The following is a 20,392-nucleotide window of genomic DNA, read 5'->3' on the forward strand; positions in this document are numbered from 1 at the left end:
AGCCAGTACCTTTGACAGAGTCCTCTGCAATGGAGGATTTGGATTAACCCTCCCTGTGGAGCATTACAAAAGAATGCCACTGTATCATCAATCACGTTACTTGCATGTTGCTATCATCTGCATTCAGATACCCTGCTGACAGCAACCCTGGCTGTCCTATTGTGTTGGGCTCTCCACTTGTGGAACCTGTGGAGACATGAACATATGTCAGGCCACACATATATGCATCCTGTTCAAAGTAGATTTCAACCTAATGTTTCCTTCACATTTATCCATTTCAGTAATGTTAACAATTATCTCTTATATAAAATGTCTCAGTATCAAATCAATATACCTGTAATTTGGTTAATGATGCAATGTTTTTTTTCTGCAAATCAGTAACAACTGAAAATGAATTATTTAATGTAAAAAAATAGTTTTAACATGAAATCATATAAGTGATTTGAATGTGTACTGTTATCATTAGTGATTTTCTACCCAAGACTCTACTGAAAATATGTTCCTCCCAGTCTGACTTTCCTGATCAGCAATCATCACCATCATCATCACCCTCCTTTTTCCTGTTTTCTACATGTGGTTGGGGTGCTGTCTCACTTGTCACTATCTCTCTCAATTCAGGGCCACACTACTTCCTTCTTTAAAGCTCATGCCTGACTGTCAAAGATCTTCTCTCATTCAGTCCATCTACCTGTTTGATGGATGCCCTCATTTCCTCTTGTCTTCTTCTTGTCTATCCAAAATCTTCTTAATCAGTTTGTCTTCTGCTTTTCTGCACATGTGCCTCAACCACCATAATCTGTTCTTTTTGATCTTTTCTGCAATTGGAGTTACTTTGGCCCCTGCTCTTTTGTCCTCATTTCTTCATCTGTCTCGCAGTATACATCCTACCATCCATCTCAGGCACTTCATCTCCATCACCTCTAGTCTCTACAGCTTCCCTGCCTTTACTGCCTGGGTTTCTGTACCGTACAGTAGGACTGGTCACCCCATTGTTTTGTACACCTTATTTATCAGCTTCTTTAGCATTCTTCTGTCACATATTACACCTTGTGCAAGTTGGCGGCAGGCCCTCTGATTCTAGCTTTGACCTCCTCAGTCACAATTCCCTTCTCATCAACCACCCCTCCCAGACATATGAAATTGTTAACCTGTTCCACTGTTTTCCTTTCTATCTCAGTTCTCTGCTTCTTCTGCTATCCCCCATTTGTTATCTGTACTCAATTTCATCCCATACGGCTTCAGTTTTACATTGTGTTCTCCTATCCTTTGCTGACGTTCTTGCTCAGAGTCTTCCTGCAATGACACATCATCTGCATAGAGCAGCTTTGTTGATTTGTCGCCTCTGACCTGTTTGTTAATGTAGTCCGTCACCTGTATGAACAGCAGTGGGCTCAGAGATGAACACTGATGCACACCCACTCCCAATAAGAATCTCTCTGTGAGACAACTTGATCAGCAAATTGTATTGATAACATAATTAAAGTATTTATCTCATAGGCATTGACCAGTCTGCATAACATAAAATCATGTACTGACACACAGAGGGTTCACAACAACAGGCAAAATGACAGCTCATTTTTTTTCTTATTTTTGTCTCTTGCAGCTGATCAGAAGTAGACTCCCAGTGCCTCTCCTTCATTACCAGGTATACCTACCCATCCTGGCCTCCCCTAGACTAGCTAAAATTAAGAGATAGAGCCAATAATGAGATCAAGCCATCCTAGATCATGAGAGTTTACTTCTGATCAGCTGCAGGAGACAATAACCTCTGTGTCCATTTGTGCCTGGTAACACCCTGTAGGTGGGACATGCATAGGGCAGACCATGCCTAGCAGCTCCTCCCTTCTACAATTAGCTAGCCTGGAAATCCTAAAGAAGCACTTAATGATCACTACACCAGTCTCCACAAGAGAAATCTATTCACTTTATGAGCCCTGTGCATATGGCCCTATCTTCATTGCTGGACAGGCCCTCTCCTGCCAGTGCCATGTATGCCCAAGCTATTAATAGAACCCATGAACCATAATCAGGACTTTAGCCTTCTGAATCATGGTGGTGGCTAAAGGGACAGCTAACATTTGCATTTTCTTACTTAAACTGTCTTTTGCAATGCTTTCATTTCCAGGATGAATTCTTATGACATTGCTTCCTTAAGAATAAAGAACTTTTCTTTACAGAATGGCAGGAAGCCAGTAATAAACCAAAATAAACAAAAAACATACCAAAACCAGAAACACATCATGGATAAAGAAATCTGCACATGCTGGGCTATTAATGGCAGCAAGCAAGGACTACTAAAAGATTCCAAACTTCCCCATAAATCCAACATACAAGTTAACAAACTACTTCCTGATGTCTGACATCAAGATAAATAACTCGTTAAAATACTTGCATATATCCTTTCAACAAGAATCCATATTATTTGAACAAAACAGCTTATTGAAGTTGTGGTCAAATATTGAGCATGATATACTTAGGTGGAACAAACTGAAACTCCCTTTCCTATCAAAAGTGGTTATTATTAAAATGAAAGTCCTACCAAGATTACTTTACCAATTTAATGCCTCCAACACAATAATTCAAAATATGTTTTTCAAAAACATTAATAAAAACCTATTCAAATTTATTTGGTTTCCTAGGTCAGTAACAATTAGTTATCTAAAGTTGATAAGTCCCAAAGAAAAGGGTGGATTAGGACTACTACACTTCAAATTATATTATGATATAATTAATTTGAGCAGAATAATTGCAATTTCTGAATATAGCTGTAAAATATTATTAGCGCTGTAAAATATTATCAGCAGAGAGCTAGGCTGACAACAGACACCGTACTACTGTATCCGTTAATATTTATTTGTATTACTACAAATTCTTGCCAAACAATTAATACTGTCAGAGGTATTTCAATTCTATTATAACACAGCTAGACAGACTGATGAACACTTAGTCCAAAAATGTCACTAAAGAGTGAACCATACTGTCCAGTTTATATATTCTTTGAAATGTCAACCAATGTTATTTTTAATGTCCTTGTGACTTGTTCTTCTGGTTTGCATGATTTATGTCCTTCTTTGGTTATGCTGTATCTGAAGACTTCACAAAAAGTCTCTCTGCATCATTTTTGCGTCACTTGAAGTGTCTGTATTTTATTTCATTTATTTCTGCATTTGAAAGCTCAAAGAAAGTAAACTTCCTATTTTATATAACAGGATGGCTTTACAGTAAGCCCACATCTATATGTTATTAATATCTAAGCTGAACATTTACAAGAAATTAACTGTTCTTGCAAAGCAAGCCATATTTTCTTTTACTGCACACACAGTACAATTTTGGGGAAAGCATTTTAATTTATACAATCTCTATCAATTCCCCCTTTTTAATTAAAACCAAGAAAATTGTAAGACAATTTGCAACACAATACAATCTTCAGTACTTTGAATCCCTTGGTCTGTTGCAATATACGAATCCCTTACATTCAATGCTATCTCTTCATACAATGTTAAATTACCAATGGCTGTTACTTGATTAATACTTTTATTCAGACACATAGCCGTTATTACTTATTTATTCTTAACTGCTTTCATGCATGCTTAAGCATGTTGTCAGCCTTGCAGTTACACAGAAGCATTTCAAAATCTTGTCAAATTAACCTTTGCTTTACAAGGCAAAACCTTCTATTAGAAACAAGCACGCATTGCATCATACATTTAATTTCATTATTGCTTTGGGAAAAGAATATTTAAAAAAGCAATTTACAGGAAAATGTGATCCTCCTACTTAATAGATTTTTTCATTGTTAACAACAGTTACTTGTTTGACAGTTTTATAACACATCTCTTCTGTTATGTCTGAGATAGCTCCATAAGTTGCATTTGCATCAAATTTGTAACTTTCCATATTACCATAGTGGCACCATACCAGTGAAAAATTTCAGGTCCTGAAATAACACCATTTCCTATGTCCATCTGTTTTAAAATCTTTCCCTATTTTTTTATGATGAACCTCCCACTTTTTCTGGTGATTTTTTTATCACGTCCTCTGGTAATGTGTGAGTATTGGAACTGCATACTCTATGTAAAAGAATTTCTCTTCTTTCATTTCTTTTTTAAAAAAAAAAGTATTATGTGTTAACTCCCATGCTGTTTTTATTTTATACTCAAGCTTTTTCACATAACCAGAGTTGGTGTAAAGTAGCAACACTGACTGTCCCTTTCTTTTAGTATCCCTTTTTCTACTTTCATCAACTGTAAATGTTTTTTTATGGCTGATTGTTTTACAACTCTATTTTTATAAGATTTTTTAAACATAAAACCTGCATGTGTAACCTCTACAGGGACTGCATGTAATGGCATTTTCCCTCTGTAAGGAATGTAGCTAAAAACCCAACAATTTGACTTGTTACGTGCCTTTACAAACAAATTTTGCATGTCCAAAAATATACTGAAATTAGGTACCCGATCATGATGTCCTTGTTGTCATGATCTATTATATCTGAGTATCTTTCCCCATTTTTTCTTTGCAACTGTTTTATTTGCATTTGCTTTTAGATTGCCTTGTCCTGTCCATAGATTTCTATTATATAAACAAATTTCTAATACTGTTAACAGACTGTTACTGTACTGATACTGTTTGATTGTTATTAACTTACACTGATTTTTATGAACCAAAATGGTGTGCTGCTTTTGCTTGGATTTTTATTAGCTGAAAAATGCTATCTGTCTAAGTTTTTATTAAGTTTTTTAATGATTCTGTACTTTACTACCTATATGTATTCCTGTGTATTATTTTTAGGATGGCAGTTACACAAGTCTGAGTAATAATTTTCTTGCTGTTCTAGTTTGTTTCTAAGACTGTTTGCTGTTATATTTTATGTAAGACATTCTTTTGAAAACATGACATTACAGTCACTGTTTTTTACCAATATTAATCCTGTTTGCTGTATGCATAAGCTGCCTTTTTACCAATATTAATCCTGTTTGCTGTATGCATAAGCTGCCTTTGGAGACATACTGTACTTTTAATGTGGGGGGATTGACTCTCTCTTGTCACCATAGAAACCTTTTGTCATAGGTACTGCCTTAAATGTTCCTCTATTTCCAGACATAGATGTGGACTTACATACTTAACATTTAATTGCATTGTTAAGTGTTGCATATACCATTTGCATTACTGTAAATGTATTTACTGCATTTGTATTAACTTTAACGTTACACTGTATTTGTATTAACTTTAACTTTGCACTGTATCTGTATTAACTTTACTCTGTGTCTGTATGTCTGTAGAATATTTTCGTGTTTATTCTGAATCCATCCTGGCTTATTAAACCAGTAAAGTAATATTTATATTTCTGTCTTTTCCTGTCTCCTTTGTTTAACTAATTTACAATGAGTTTAAAAAATCCCTGTACTTTGCTGCGAACTGATAACACGGGTTCCGTTAATTTTATTGATTTAATGCCTATTGCCTACCATGCTCTGGGTTATAGGGAGAATTATCCCCATATGCTACTGGTCATAATTTACCATTTTTAGTGTTTGTAATTACCCTTTTCAGTAAGGCAAAGGGTTTATCCTTCCTTCTGTTTATTGTTTACCTCCTTTTTCTGTGTACCCTGATGTTTGCAGGTTATTTGCATAGATGCTCTTTTCTATTTATGATTTACCTGTTCCCATTGTTCTATACACCTCTTCATATCCTCTCCCGCCTCTTTGGGGATTGGATATTGCTTTTGAAAAGGAGGAATGTAATCCGAAGGATTACCTACACTCATTGGTACTCTAACTTGCCACAGTCTGCCTTTGATGTAGCCCACAAGGGCTGAAATTGTGATTTGATTTGCTCCCATTTATCCTGCAGTTGTGAATGTCTCTTGGTAATGTCTTTTTTATAGTTACTTACGTCAATTGCAAAGCAAGGAAATTGCTGAGCTGTATCCCAACTGTCTTCTGCTGTGGTAGACCATAAAACCCAGTTACTGAAATCAATTACTATTCCTAGTTTGCCAAAAATATCAACCCCAAGGATTGTTGTTCCGCAACTGGAATTCATAAGAAATGTACCCTGTATTAAAGATCCATTTTCTGTGAAATATATTTTAACTGACTTACTGCTGATGGCCATGCAAGTGCTGCCATCAAAGCCTTAAATGTAAAATTTTTTGAACTGATTTACAGGTAACTGTTTGTTAGTGACTGAGACTGCTGCCCCTGTATCAAGTAGGGCATTTTTTATAGTGTCCCCTCCACCCAAACGTCCAATAACGGGCGTCCATCCTTTCCATGTTTAAAATTTGTGAGAAAGGATACTTGGGTGGGGAGGCACACCCCTAATCAGAATTATATTCATTCTGATCTGTTTTCCTGGGTATGTCTCTGACTACACAGACTGCATGTTCTGTTTCCTGTTGACTGTTAAGTGTCTTCCCTGTCTAATGTGGACTTTGTACTTTTAATTTCACATTTTAATTCCTGATTTGCACCATGTGTGAGATCATATAATGGGTTTTCTGTGTATTCCATAAGGTATACTTTATTTTTTTGCATTCCTCTGTGTTTGCTCCTGTGACTGATTTTTCCTTAATGCATTTCTCTTGATTTATTTCCTTATTTTGGGGTTTTGAAGAAGCACTATTATCTGCATAGATACCCTTTTGTATTTGACTTTCCTTCTATCTTTTGTAATATGAATGTGGCCTATTTTCTTACAAGTAAAACATATCACCTGTTTTTCTGAACTTTGTTGTGTATCTGTCTGCAACCCTGGTGAAGCTGCTTGTGTTCCCCCGGTGTTTGTTTTTTATCACACCATGTATTACGTCCCCTTCCTTTCCCCACATAGTCTGCAAGCTGTTTTTGTACATTTCCTATGTGCATCTGCAATACTGAGTACTTCTTTTAACTGTCTAGCTTTTCTCTTACTCCAGGTGGAGTTTGAGATATGTAATCTCTGAGTCTGTATCTATTTGTCTGACAGAAACTGATTTTAAAGCTGCATCTGCATTTTGCAGAATGTCATTAACTGTCTGACGGAATTGTTTGAACATACCATTTTGCCTAACCAAAACATTATTTTGTTTTTCTCTGTCATGTTATTTAGACCGTCTGATCATTTTCAGATAGTTTTTTTAATTTTTTAAACTGGCATTACATTGTCTGTGTGTTTAAAACACTGATGTGAGTCTAGACACAAGCTTGTTTTAGCTGCTTGATTTGCTTTGACATCTGCCAAAGCATTTACTGTAGCTTCTTTTGTATTACATTTTTATGTGCTTTGATTTTGACAATACTAATCTTTCCCTGCAAATCATTTTGGGAATCAATGCCTATAACTCCCGTAATACTGGAACATGTTTTAGGGGTTTGCCAACACTGTTGATGAATTCCCTTTTGACCCAAACTGGCATCTTTAATGGAAAAAAAAAAACATTTAAATAAAGCATCATTTGAAATAGACCACAAAGTGTATGTCAACCATTGTTTAAATGCCAACATATTGAAACAAAATTACTTTGTTGTCTTGCCACTGAGGCAGAGTCTGCAATAAACAAGACTACTGATATATATTAGCAGGAGAAATAACTGCCGTTTCTGCTGAACCCTGCCCAATGTCAATTGTTGTATTTTGAACTCCTTGTAAACCTTGCTGAGCTTTTTCTAACTGTCTTTTCAGATTAACCTCTGTTGTTTATGCTCTTAGTAAATGTTGTTGGGTTCTATCTGATTGTTATATTAAACCAGAAATGTCATTATGTAAAGTCTGAATGCTATGCTGAGTCTCTTCCTCTAAATGGCATTACTGTCCCTTACTACTGTCTCTAGGGAAATTTTGAAAAGCTGTGAAAACCTTTTCTTTAAAAGGTTAATATTAATAGCACACACTACTATGTTTTAGAACTTTTTTTTTCTTCTTCTTTCTGTGCATCTGCAATACTTACTATAAATAACATTTATATGTAGTGTACTACATTACTGACAATAATTGCATACACTTGTACTGTATGAGATTTAGGTAACTGCAGAAGGTACATTTAACTGTTGTATATGTGAAGAACTAACAACACTAGAATCAAACAGATTGTTTATAAGAATAGGATATATCTTATGGTATGGCTTACATACTAGACTTTTGTGACAAGACAGACATAAGTTTGGAAAGTTACTCCCACATAAAAAATTCAGTATTTATGAATTGTTGTACATTTTATGTATGGATTATAGGTAGTTATGCATTTACAAACACAACTGTTATCTAAATTTTGAACATTAAACATTTGAGATTTACATTTCATGTCTGACACAGAAGGTTTAAACCATGTAAATTTATATCTACAATATGTGGGCATTGTAAAGTTAACTGTCTGTACTGGCATTCATGTTATAACTATGAAGAATTTACCATATTTTAAATAGATGACAAACAGGTGATCAGGCTGAAGTAACTTAGAAGACACGGTGTCCTTCAGCAGACGAATTGATGGTGGAACGTCGCAGGACAGCTTCTATGGCATCACTCTGTATCCACCAACAAAGTACTGGAACTGTTGATCTGTTGATGCACTGGAACTGTCAATTTGTTGAACTCATGAAAAATTTAAGGCCTTTATGAAAAATTAACTGTTGGTAACGGACAAAAAAAAGGTTGTGGCCAGTGGACTAGGCTCACGGCCATTGGGCTAGGCTCACCATTGTAAAATATTATTAGCACTGTAAAATATTATTAGCAGGGAGCTAGGCTGACAGACAGATACCGTATTACTGTATCCGTTAATATTTATTTGTTGTTGTTGTATCTTTCGGCTTTTCCCGGTTAGGGGTCGCCACAGTGGAACTCCGGTGCACTAATAATTAGCAGTAGATTTTTACGTGCCGAGTTGCCAGCCCTGCCACACAACCTTCAACGAAGGTATGCCCATTCACGCATGTCTACACACAGAAGATGCTCTAGCTGAGAATCGAACAGGACAATGTCTTACTGTGAGGCGACAACGCTACTGCAGCACCACCCCCGCAGTCCGTTAATATTCTTCCAAACAGTTAATACTGTCAGAGTTATTTCAATTCTATTATAACACAGCTAGACAGACTGATGTACACTTAGTCCAAAAATGTCACTAAAGAGTGAACCATACTGTCCAGTTTATATACTCTTTTAAATGTCAACAAATGTTATTTTTAATGTCCTTGTGACTTGTTCTTCTGGTTTGCATGATTTATGTCCTTCTTTGGTTATGCTGTATCTAAAGACTTCACAAAAAGACTCTCCACATCATCTTTGCGTCACTTGAAGTGTCTGTATTTTATGCTATATGTTATTAATATCTAAGCTGAATATTTACAAGAAATTAACTGTTCTTGCAAAGCAAGTCATATTTTCTTTTTCTGCACACACAGTATAATTTTGGGGAAAGCATTTTAATTGATACAATCTCTATCAATAGCCCAGACAGAAAAGAATGGAGCCCCACATCATATCATTACATAAATAACTGAAAAATTAACCCTAAAGCCATATCTTTCTAAACAATCTCAAGAATATCAAAAATGCATAAATTAGTAAAAAATAAAATAATAAATCTGCAAAAATACTGGAATCACTAATTTGTTAGGTTCATTTAAAATTCTTCAACCAATTCACCATCAATCAAACTTTAAACTAAATAAAGTTATGGTTCATTTAAGTACTTACCTCCTTCTTAAAGACAAAGGTATATGGGATTTATATCCATACAGAAATCAAACAAGTACAGACACCCTAAACCTATGAAAAAATAGTACACTATTATATCGAACAAGTGAAAGACTTGTGTGTAAAGCTTAAAGCTATGGGAAGAACCTGAAGTGAATGGGAGCAACATACATATGTGTAGAGTATTGTGGAGTTTGCTAAACTCAAGAATAAAATCATATCAAATTCATATAAATTAATTATACCTCTCAAATATCAAAATACAGTTTTCTATTCTAACAACTGGATTAAATTAAACCCACAAATTTCAATCAATCACAAAATTCAAGCCATTAAATTAACCTCAAAATGAATAACACTCAAAAACCTTACATATAATCAGCTCATGATTACAAACAATTCTTATTTAACCCCAACCTAAATTTAACACAACAATCTCCCCAAATGTCCCCTACTGTATGTTCCAAAAAGTGGACTTAATTCATATCTTCCTGAGCTGTAAATGCTCCTATAAACTGTGGTGCTATTTAAGAGTTAAATTAGAGAAGATGGGCTGTGAAAACTCCACACTGTCTTGGGAATTTGCAACTACACATCCCTCCTTCAAACCAAAAAATACAGATTTTAATAACCTTCTTCCCTCTAATTAAATTATATATTGCCCAGAATTGGCTTGACAGAGGACAGATGGCATGGGACAAATTTAAACAAATGGCAATTAAATACATAACTGCACATAAATTAATAACAAACAACTTCAACAAGCATTCCTACTTTATACAGTATTGGAGCATACTTCTTGACCACATATTACATTAAAATGGGTAAAATTCAAGCAGGCATAACAAAATTTAATATCAGAACAAGCTTAAGGTTGCTACAAAAATGTCATTAATTTTACTTTCTTTTGTTGTATATTAGCAGTTAGTATGTATTGTATGTAGTTTGTGTTTTAGGTTAAATGTTGTATAACAAAAAGTGTTTAATGTCAAATAATTACTGTAAGGATATTTGTCGACTAATGTTGACTGTTATGTTTTGTACCTTAAAAGCCAATGAAAAATAAAAATTATGGGAAAAAAAGTTTCCACATTTTTTGGCATAAGTTTACAATAAATACCCCATAAAAAGGGAGTAACTGAAAAAATGTTGTTACATATCAGTGCAACCGTATCTGTAAACTGTTATTTTTTATTAATTCCATCAGTAATGGAGACTGCTTCCCATCTTTAACTGTTTCCCTTTCCTTTTAAAACTATCCATAAGTAAAGGGGTGCCTGACTACCTCCTTCCAAATATTATCAACAGAAAATAAATGTTGTAAATATATCTGATTCAACATTTTCATCCTAGAACACAAGCCCTAAGTCACACAATTTGCATGACAGTTTTGTTCAAAAAAATCTTTAAATGGAGGGTATAAATTGTAAAACTATGCTCTTCTTATAAGAGTAAAAAGCATAATTATCAGCATTATAACCATTACCAACTCTGATCTGAGCAAAGGATTAAGGCTGTGACCTATTAACAGGCTGTTTCCTGTGGTCCAGGGTTTGATTCCCTATGCCTTGATTTGCCTACTTTGTGACCCTGAGCATGTCACTTAACCAGACAGTACTTCTGGGTCATCCCTGTAAATGTAAAGGGACACGTGGGTTTAGTAGGTTGTAAAATTGGGTCTATATTATAACATCAAAGCTTCGGGTATTCGAATACTTAAAGCTCGACACATAAACAGCAAAAGCTGAAAATCGCGAAGGGCCACTTCTGCAAATGTTTTAGCAGAGAAAAAAATTGCTTGGTCATTATGGGGAATTTGTCCTTTTCTCCGATGTAGAGCGATCTCGGAGTTGGTATATTTAGTTGGGGGGGGGGGTGAAAGCTTGTTTTTTTTTGTTTTTGCTGCCAAGCGATTTCTTTCCCTGTGCAGAAGTGGCCCATTTGCGGTTTTGTGCTTTCGATATTTATGTGTCGAGCTTTAGGTATTCGAATACCTGAAGCTTCGATGTTATAATATAGACCCAGTAAAATTATATAATGTTTCTTGGTGCAATTACATCTTAATGAGACTATCTAGTAGAACATTCATTTCAACAAAGCTCACCATATTGAATCAGAATTACTAGAAAATATCAGACAATGGAAAGTACCTTCAAATGAGTAACTGTAGAGGTCAAGGCCCACTGTACCTCTGTCTCCCTTAGCTAAACAGAGTAAATCCATGGTGGCACAACCATGGAGAAAAGAGAAAAGAACAAACATCATTGGTAACACACTATACACTGTATTGGCAATGATCATTACCAGGTAAAAATGACAGCCATGTTCGTAGCTAAACACATATATTTATACTAGTGTACAATACACCAATTTATTCCTGAATTATGTTATACTAAATTGGTTTCAGCCAAATGACTTTTTATCAAATGAACTTTCAAACAGATATTTTCAATAAGCTATGATTCTTCTAAATGCCACTCAAAAAGCATTATAGGATATAGGATTCCATACTTCTATATGTCCACACACACAAAATATATGCTGGGGACCATAAAATATCTGATATATTTTCCTGTGTGATTGCGGACATTAAAGTTTCATGAGTGGCTTAGCATGATCGATGCTATAATGCCAATGTTCACAGAGAATAATGTTTCTAATATTTAATGTCTTCCCTTTGCACATTGCATTACTTCATTGCTTGATCTGTGCACTAGAGTTTATAACGCAGACCATCAGATAACTTTTTACAGAGAAGCTTTTAGCTGAATATGTGACAAAGTAGTGTTCTGTGCAAAATGATAAATCCACCTCATAATGCTTACTGTGGTACTTCTCTTTCTTTCTCTTCTTCAGGCAACCCAACGTTGCTACTAATTCTTGGTATCATATGTGAAAAATATGTAGTTTCTATATTTTCACTATTTCCAAGTTCCCTTTGCTTCTGCTGCTGAACTTGTATTCTTTTCTGAGAGAACCCTACTGCACTGTCTTCTGATCTACTGCTCTAAACAAACATTTCTTTAGAAGGTTAAGAATTCTTGTTCCACTTAGGACATTCAGACACCCATCACTGTGAAGGCTTGCCACTAGGCAGTTAGCTTCACTGGTCATCATGTAGGCAAGTTCCATGAGGGCTACTCAGGGATAGGATATGTGCACTGGCAAAGGGCATCACTACAGTGTCTGGCTGAAATGGAACACCAGACTGGCCACCAAATGCAGTACTGGCAAGGGACATGTCTTAAACAGAATTATAATGAATCTCATCACCCTAAATGTTGTACTTTTTTAATGTACTATGTAAAACAGCAACCCATTTGTATGGCAAGGGCAGACCACTGGACATGTGGAGCTGCACGACTTGGGACTGCTAAGATTATGAGTAGGAGGCTTAGGGTAGGACTGAGTATTACATTCATGCTTGGAGTAATTAGTATTTCACTGACAGGGGTATCTGTAGAGTCTAATTATTTACATGCTGGTAAAAGACTGCATGAGTTAAGTAATACTAAGTATCAAGCCAAAATGAAATTAAGATGAGGCTCTGATCACAGCTGGGACGGATCGAATACGTTAGAAGCTCTGATTCCTGTCACTCTGTAGAAAGTAGATAGAGGCTCACACTGCTGATAGGCTGGATGCTCCAAGCACTTAGCCTCACAGAACATGGATAGCTAACGGCAATCCCATTGGGATGTGGAGGGCAAAAGCATAGGGCTCCAACTACATGAGAATGAGTGATGAAACTATGGGTGCTGCAAATGCAGCTGGAATGGGAAAGGTGTAATTAGGAGATTCAGATTACTGGCATCAGTGACAAGCTGACATTTAGGGACCAGATCCTTGATATTGATAAACCATCTTCCTTCCATCTGAGGAATATAACCAGGATTAAACACCTGGCACCTCATTAGGATCTCTGTGTTGTTATGTGTATTTTAAATATTCTTGAACTGACCACATCTATGCTCTTTAGCTGGGGGCTCCCTCTTACTGGAAATAACAAGCTACAGCTTGTGCACAAGTCCACAATACTACTACCTAACACGTATTACTTCCCCAAGCCCCACCGGCTACACTGAAAATGTGTCTGGTTTCAGATCGGATTTAAAATCTTCATCTTCCCAGGCCTATTTTAGTTGAATTCCTATTCCCTAAGGGTCTCGTCTGGTCCTTTTCTGTTCCTTTCTAACCATCACTGGCACCGTGTTCTGCTACTCTGCTGCTACTGTTACTGGTTCTTTTGGCATGTCTTGAGACATCTTGTGGTCAGTCTTTTACTTACCAGGCTGAGTGTCCCTGGATTCTTCAACTGCAATAGCTTTGCATGTGTCCCATCTTAGCCTGCATCATGAATTCCCTGAAGGCTTATTATTTTAACCAGGTTTAAAGAAATGATCCAGTTAATCTGTATTAATTTTTACATAAATTGTTTATCTTGTTTTATATAATTTATGTGCAATCTAATGTTTGTATTTATTGTAAATGTGCTTAGTTAATCCCTTTTTAAATTCTCAAAATCTTTTGAGTTTCTAATACCATAATGGGAATGGACCCCATTACTAAGTCAAAGTACAATTAAAGTTCATGAAATTAGTATTGTTTCACTCTTTGATGTCAGCCAGTAGTGCTCTTTGCAGTACCCGCAATGTGCCCAGTAATGACTCCTTCTGCAATTCGTACGGAATTACATGTATTGGTAACATATCTAAATATGATTGTAGACTCTTCTTTATGAGACCTATTGCTCCTACTACTATTGGAACTATCTGGGTATCTTTCTTCCACATTGCTCTCATTTCTGCCTGCAAATCCTGATATTTTATGACTTTGTGTCTCTGTATGCAAGACACTGTAGTCACTGAGTGTGGCAATTTCAATAATCAATACTACTTTTGTCTTCTTTTCATGGACCACTATATCCATTTTTCTAGCATCTATCTTTTGAACTGTTGGTAATGGGTGATCCCATGTGATGTAGACTTCTTCATTTTCTATGATGCTTTGTGGCTTATGTTTCCAGTGTTTTTCAGCTACTTCAGTATTATAATGTTTGCACAATCACCAGTGCAACTGTCTTGCCACATTATTATGCCTTTCAGTATACAGTCCTTCTGCCATTTGTATATCATAACCAGCAATGAGGTGTGCGACGGTTTCCAATCTGGTTTTACAAAACCTACAATGAAGTAAATCATGTAGACTACCACACTGAAGAATAAACAACGTTTAATAAAAAGATAAAAACACAATGACTGAACAAGCGCTTTAGGGTATTGTCTTCATCAAGTTCATGCAAACATCTCTAAAACAAGGAATAAATAGTAACAGTTAACCAATCAACAATGAAGCCTTCTCCCTCTCAGTATAGGTTTCATAAGAAGCACACAATTAAGACCAGGTGGTCTGTCGGCCATAAACTCTGCTATCCAGTTATATTCCACAGTCTCAGTCTTGTTTATAATATCTCCATCCTTTGCAGTGACAGGTATAACTTGTAGCACCATAAAAGAAAACTTATGAGTATTATACAAAGTGGTATGTTGTACCAAGGCATGATATCTGGGTCCTATTCTAATGTCTCTCACATGTTGTAGAATGCCGTCTTTTAGTGATCTATTTGTTTTGCCTACACAAAATGCATGACACTGTCTACACTTAGCCAAGTATATGACATTACTCATGGTGCAATCAGCATATAGGTGAGCATGATATATGGTGTTCATGATGGGATGAACAAATCTACTTTCTGGACTATTAAATGGACAGGCCTTGCAACGTCGGCAAGAAAACGTTCCAGTTCTAGGGGGACCAACAAGATGAACTAACACAGTCCCCTTACATAATCTCCTTTTTAAATCTAAATATTTTTATAACAAAAGTTGGCTTATTACCAATATATCCCTTCAGAATATCATCAGTCAATAAAATCTTCCAATTATTATCAATAATATGACAAATAGCATCTACATCACTATTATACTTCAAACAGACCCTTAAAGGGCCTTGATTGTAATCACTCAAACACTGAGTCTGCTAAGGCTCACTATACAGCCATGGCTTGCCTTGTGAATTTCTTAGACTATGCACCTCATTAAATGTATTGTCTATTTCATATTTCTTATATCCGAGGGATCCCAATCTAGTCTGCAACAGGTCTGATTCTTGATGAAAATTCATATCATCTGGACATAGTCTGGAAGCTTTAAGGGCTTGTCTCTTGACTATGTTCTTAAAAACACATTTAGGCTGCATACTATTATGGGATAAATAATGGTTTTCCCAACAAGATTTCCCATGAATAGATATTCTAACAATACCGTCCATACCCTTGGTCAATTTGATATCCAAGAAATTAATAGTATCAGAAGAAACATTCATAGTAAATCACAAAAAATTGGTTGTACCGTTCAAATATAATAAAAGCATATCTAATTCATCTCATGTTCCAGTCCAAACCAAAAACAAATCATCTACAAATCTAGCATAAAATTAAATCATGTTCTTCCATTTATTAACATTACTAAAAACATAAGACTCTTCCCAATAAGCTAAAGTTATATTTGCATATGTATTTGCGATAGGGGTCCCCATTGCTAGATTGAAAGCATAAGAAAACATATTAAATTAATAATTTGGTTATCATAGTTGTTATAACTATTCAAAAAAATTTTGATAGCATCCAAACCATATGAGTTGGGTATTACTGCAAACAGACTATTGATATCTGGGGGTTACAAACAAATGACAAACTTTTAATAAACCTGTAACTTCCCCAAGGCGCTATAAAAAATGCACTGAATCTTTCAAAACTGCAGGGGCTTTAGAGAGCAATGGTTTGAGTTGTGCTTCCACCCAACTCAACAAAGGTTCCGTGGATCAACCAGTCCCAGAAACAATGTGTCTGAGAAGGGGGTACACAAAATGTTTATGCATTTTGGGGAGACCTTTGATTATAGGTATGCATGGGTGTTCCACATAAAAATATTCATATAAGTTATTGTCAGTCTTAGAACCCAAAAAAGTCTTATTGGTGGGGATATTATAAACAAGACTGAGACTGAGGAATCTAACTGGATAGCAGAGTTTATGGCCGACAAACCACCTGGTCTTAATTGTGTGCTTCCCATGAAACCTATACTGAAAGGGAGGAGGTTTCATTGTTGATTGGTTAACTGCTACTATTTATTCCTTGTTTTAGAGATGTTTGTATGAACCGGATGAAGCGAACACTCGAAAGCTCTTGTTCAGTCATCGTGTTTTTATCTTTTTATTAAATGGTGTTTATGTTCTTCAGTTTGGTGGCCTATGTGATTTACTTCATTGCTGGTTTGTCTATTTATCATCATGGACCTTTGATTCTTCTTGGCTTCTTTTTTCTTGTTGATTTTACAAAACCTACATTTTCCTGTTTCTCCCACATGTTCAATGGACTTTGCAAACCAATGTATACACAGCCCACTATCTTGGGCCACCAATATTAACCTTTCATCTCTTGGTTTGAGTTTACCTCTCCTTAATCATTCCTGCATTTGTTCCTGATCAACATGAGGTTCTTCAAGAAGTTTTCTATACTTGCTATTATATGCATTTTCCACATTTCTTGCCTTTTCATCTGGTCCCTCACCTTATATTCTTTCTTTTGTTTTTTGGCACTTTCAGTGGCTGCCTGATTTTCATCTAGTTCTGGTTTGATTTCTATTCCTGCTTGATGCAGATATGCTTCTGCTGGATTAAGCAGAAAAGCCATCTTAGACTTAGTCTCCTCATGTTTCAAAACTTTACTACATTTGAGTCTTGTGAGGTCAGCAGATATGTATGGAGTCCCATGATTGCAGATTTATACATGTAATCATTTTCAATGAGGCCCATACCTCCTTTGGAACAGGGAATATATAATCTTGGTATGCACTGATTTTTATAAATCATTTGGTTAGCATGAAGCATCCTTCTTGTTTTCCTATCTAATCTATCCAACATGTTTTGGGGCCAGTCAATCACTCCAAAACTATAAGTTAGGACAGGAAGAGCAAACTGGTTTATAGCTTGAAGTTTATCCCTAGATGTCAATGCTGTTTTCAAGATTAATTTAAGTCTTCTAAAGTATTCCTTACTTAGTTTTATTCTCATTTGTTCATGTTTTATTGCTGATCCTTCCTCAGTTTCCAAATATTTATACACGCCCTCTTGCTCAAATTCTTTTATATCACGTTCTTGTCCCAAACTAATGTTTTCCTGGTGCTGCAGTTTTCCTGCTTTAAAGGTTGCTTTTGCACATTTATCAAGACCAGATGACATTCTTATATCATGTGAAAAGGGGTTCCTCATCTGTTTAGCTATACGGGTCTATATCATATGTTTGAAGGTTTATAACTTCGAACATTTAAATATTGAATTTAAATGTTTGAAGTTATAAAAGTTCAAACATATCTAAAATAAAAAAAAATTAAAAAACTAAGAGTTGTAGGCAGGGGGCAAGCCCGCCAGCACCCCCCACACCACCCGCTCTTTAAATATACCAACTCTGAGACTGCACTACAGTGCAGTAAGGGAAATCTTCCCTTTACTGCACTATAGTGCCGTCTTGGAGTTGGTATATTTAAAGAGTGGGGGTGTGGGGGGTGCAGGGTGGCTTGTCTCCCTGCCTACACTACTCAGGTAAACTCCGTTTGTTTGTTTTTTTTTTTTTATTATATGTTCGATGTTTGAAACTTTGAACATTTAAATTCGATTATTTAATGTTCAAAGTTTTCAAACTTCAAACATATAATATAGACCCGAGCTATACAGTTTCAAATCATCGACCCCCACAGTAGGAATGCTTCTGTATTTTGAGGATTCTACACTGTCATCTTTTCCAGTCCTGGCACCAGTGTGCCTACCAGGATTGGGCACTTTTTATCCTGGGTCTTGTGCACCCAGCTATCTTTTTTAGTTTTTGACCTACTTTTCTCCATGATATATGCTATATAAATACAGTCTATATATCAGTGTCGCCTTGGTGACATTTTGTGAAAACAGAGTCCACCTCGTGAAGGTACTCACCAAGACGTGAGGGTGAATTCAGTTTCAGCGCTATTGCTCTCGTTTGCTTGCTGACTTTTCATCTCTCCATTCGTACTTAAAGGTTAACTTAAAAAAGCTGAAGATAACATTCATGCATTTGAAATTAATCTTTTGTAAAGTGCTTTGAGATAAAGCACTGTAATGAAAGCTGAGCTGTGATGAACTGAGTTGAGGTTATTTTACCTGTCTGTTAAGGGTTTCTTAGATTGAAGTCTAAATGTTACAGCAATTTTGTTCAGTCATGATTTAATGCAACCATTTGAGTATTTGTAAAAGATTATTTTTACATGTTACTCCTGTAACTGGCATAATCAACATTCTGTCAAGATCAAAGTGGAATTATAACACTGATATGGGTTACTGTCACATATGGTATTGGCACCATTACTGCTAGTGGGATTACTACTACTATTGTCCAGACACAAATCATGTAGGCCATCAGTACATGATCTGCTTACAAAAAATTATATTTCCCACAGTGACACTATGCTAGAATTTATTATTGGCCTTGTCACATAAGTGCTACCTCTCAATTACTAATATAAATGGCTTTGAAAACAAACTGAATTCTTGATTTGAGGTGGTAATATTAAAACAACTCAAAAGGTGATATAATGTGTGAATTGTGCTCACATGTTTAAGCAGTTTACATACCTGCTCTTAAATGCCCCACAACATCAGCCAAGCTGCCTTTCTTAACTTTGGTGATAAAGGCCCCAAGTCGCCCTGATTCAGTCATTTTTCCTCCAACCACCTATATAAACATAAACAGAGTATATCAGACAAAAACCAAACACAAAAAAAGAAAAAAGGAATGCAGAGTGATGAAGTCCTAATCAACCAATTTAAATAAGAAAATAAAATGTATTTACTACAAACAAAATACTTGTACTATACTAGTTTATTATGCAAAACCACACAGTCTCCTCAAAGCACTGTCAGCATCAGTCGTAGTAGCAAATGTTGTGACAACAGTCTATTTCAGACAGACGTGTTACTGACAGGATACATTATCAATCATTTATAGGGTCTGGAAGTTCATGTTACACAGCCATGCATGACAAACTACTACTTACACAATACCCAAATAAATGTAACTTTGTAATGTAACAGTATGTATTACATTACTGTCAGGAAAATGTGCAGTCATTAAGATTTTTAACAGCTCAAGGATCCAAGATTCCATTCTGAACTTTGGTTACTATGAGTATGAGTCTATTTTAGATATTCTGGTTTCTACATATCTTCACAAACATGATGGTTAATTGACTACTCTAAACTGTGTCTATAGACTGCCTTTATTCTTCTCCTAATGTATTGGATCATTACTGAAAAAGGTACTTAAAAGAACAGTTCACATATTCAGCTAACAACAAATAAAAGTTATCTAAAACCTGCCACCATGTAGAATGTTGAAAGCTGTAATTCAGCTTGTTACTGCATGATATCTTTTTTTTCTCCTGTTATATTGTCTACTGATATCACATAGCACGGGGATACAATAGAAGAGATTACTTTCAAGAAGATTTATTTTTGAATGAAACAATGAATAAATGCATGCATAAATAAATGAATCAAACAAAAATGTGTACTGAACAAATACATAGCATGCTAATATATAACCAATTTCAAAATTCAT

At 35.7% G+C, this 20,392-nt stretch overlaps 1 protein-coding gene across 21 annotated transcripts in view; it reads right to left on the reverse strand.

Moving 5' to 3' along the window:
- Positions 1-20,392, reverse strand: part of LOC122806573 (regulating synaptic membrane exocytosis protein 1-like) — a 3,343,889-nt gene that overhangs the window by 1,391,423 nt on the left and 1,932,074 nt on the right. For all 21 annotated transcript variants that reach the window (XM_044077123.1, XM_044077214.1, XM_044077165.1 and 18 more), the window contains one exon: positions 19,408-19,507. In XM_044077123.1, coding sequence (XP_043933058.1) covers positions 19,408-19,507 — 100 coding nt within the window. The remainder of the gene's footprint in view (positions 1-19,407; positions 19,508-20,392) is intronic.

The sequence above is a fragment of the Protopterus annectens genome, chromosome 1.part1, assembly GCF_019279795.1.
Source record: "Protopterus annectens isolate FY-2018-M chromosome 1.part1, PAN1.0, whole genome shotgun sequence".
NCBI lineage: Eukaryota > Metazoa > Chordata > Ceratodontiformes > Protopteridae > Protopterus > Protopterus annectens.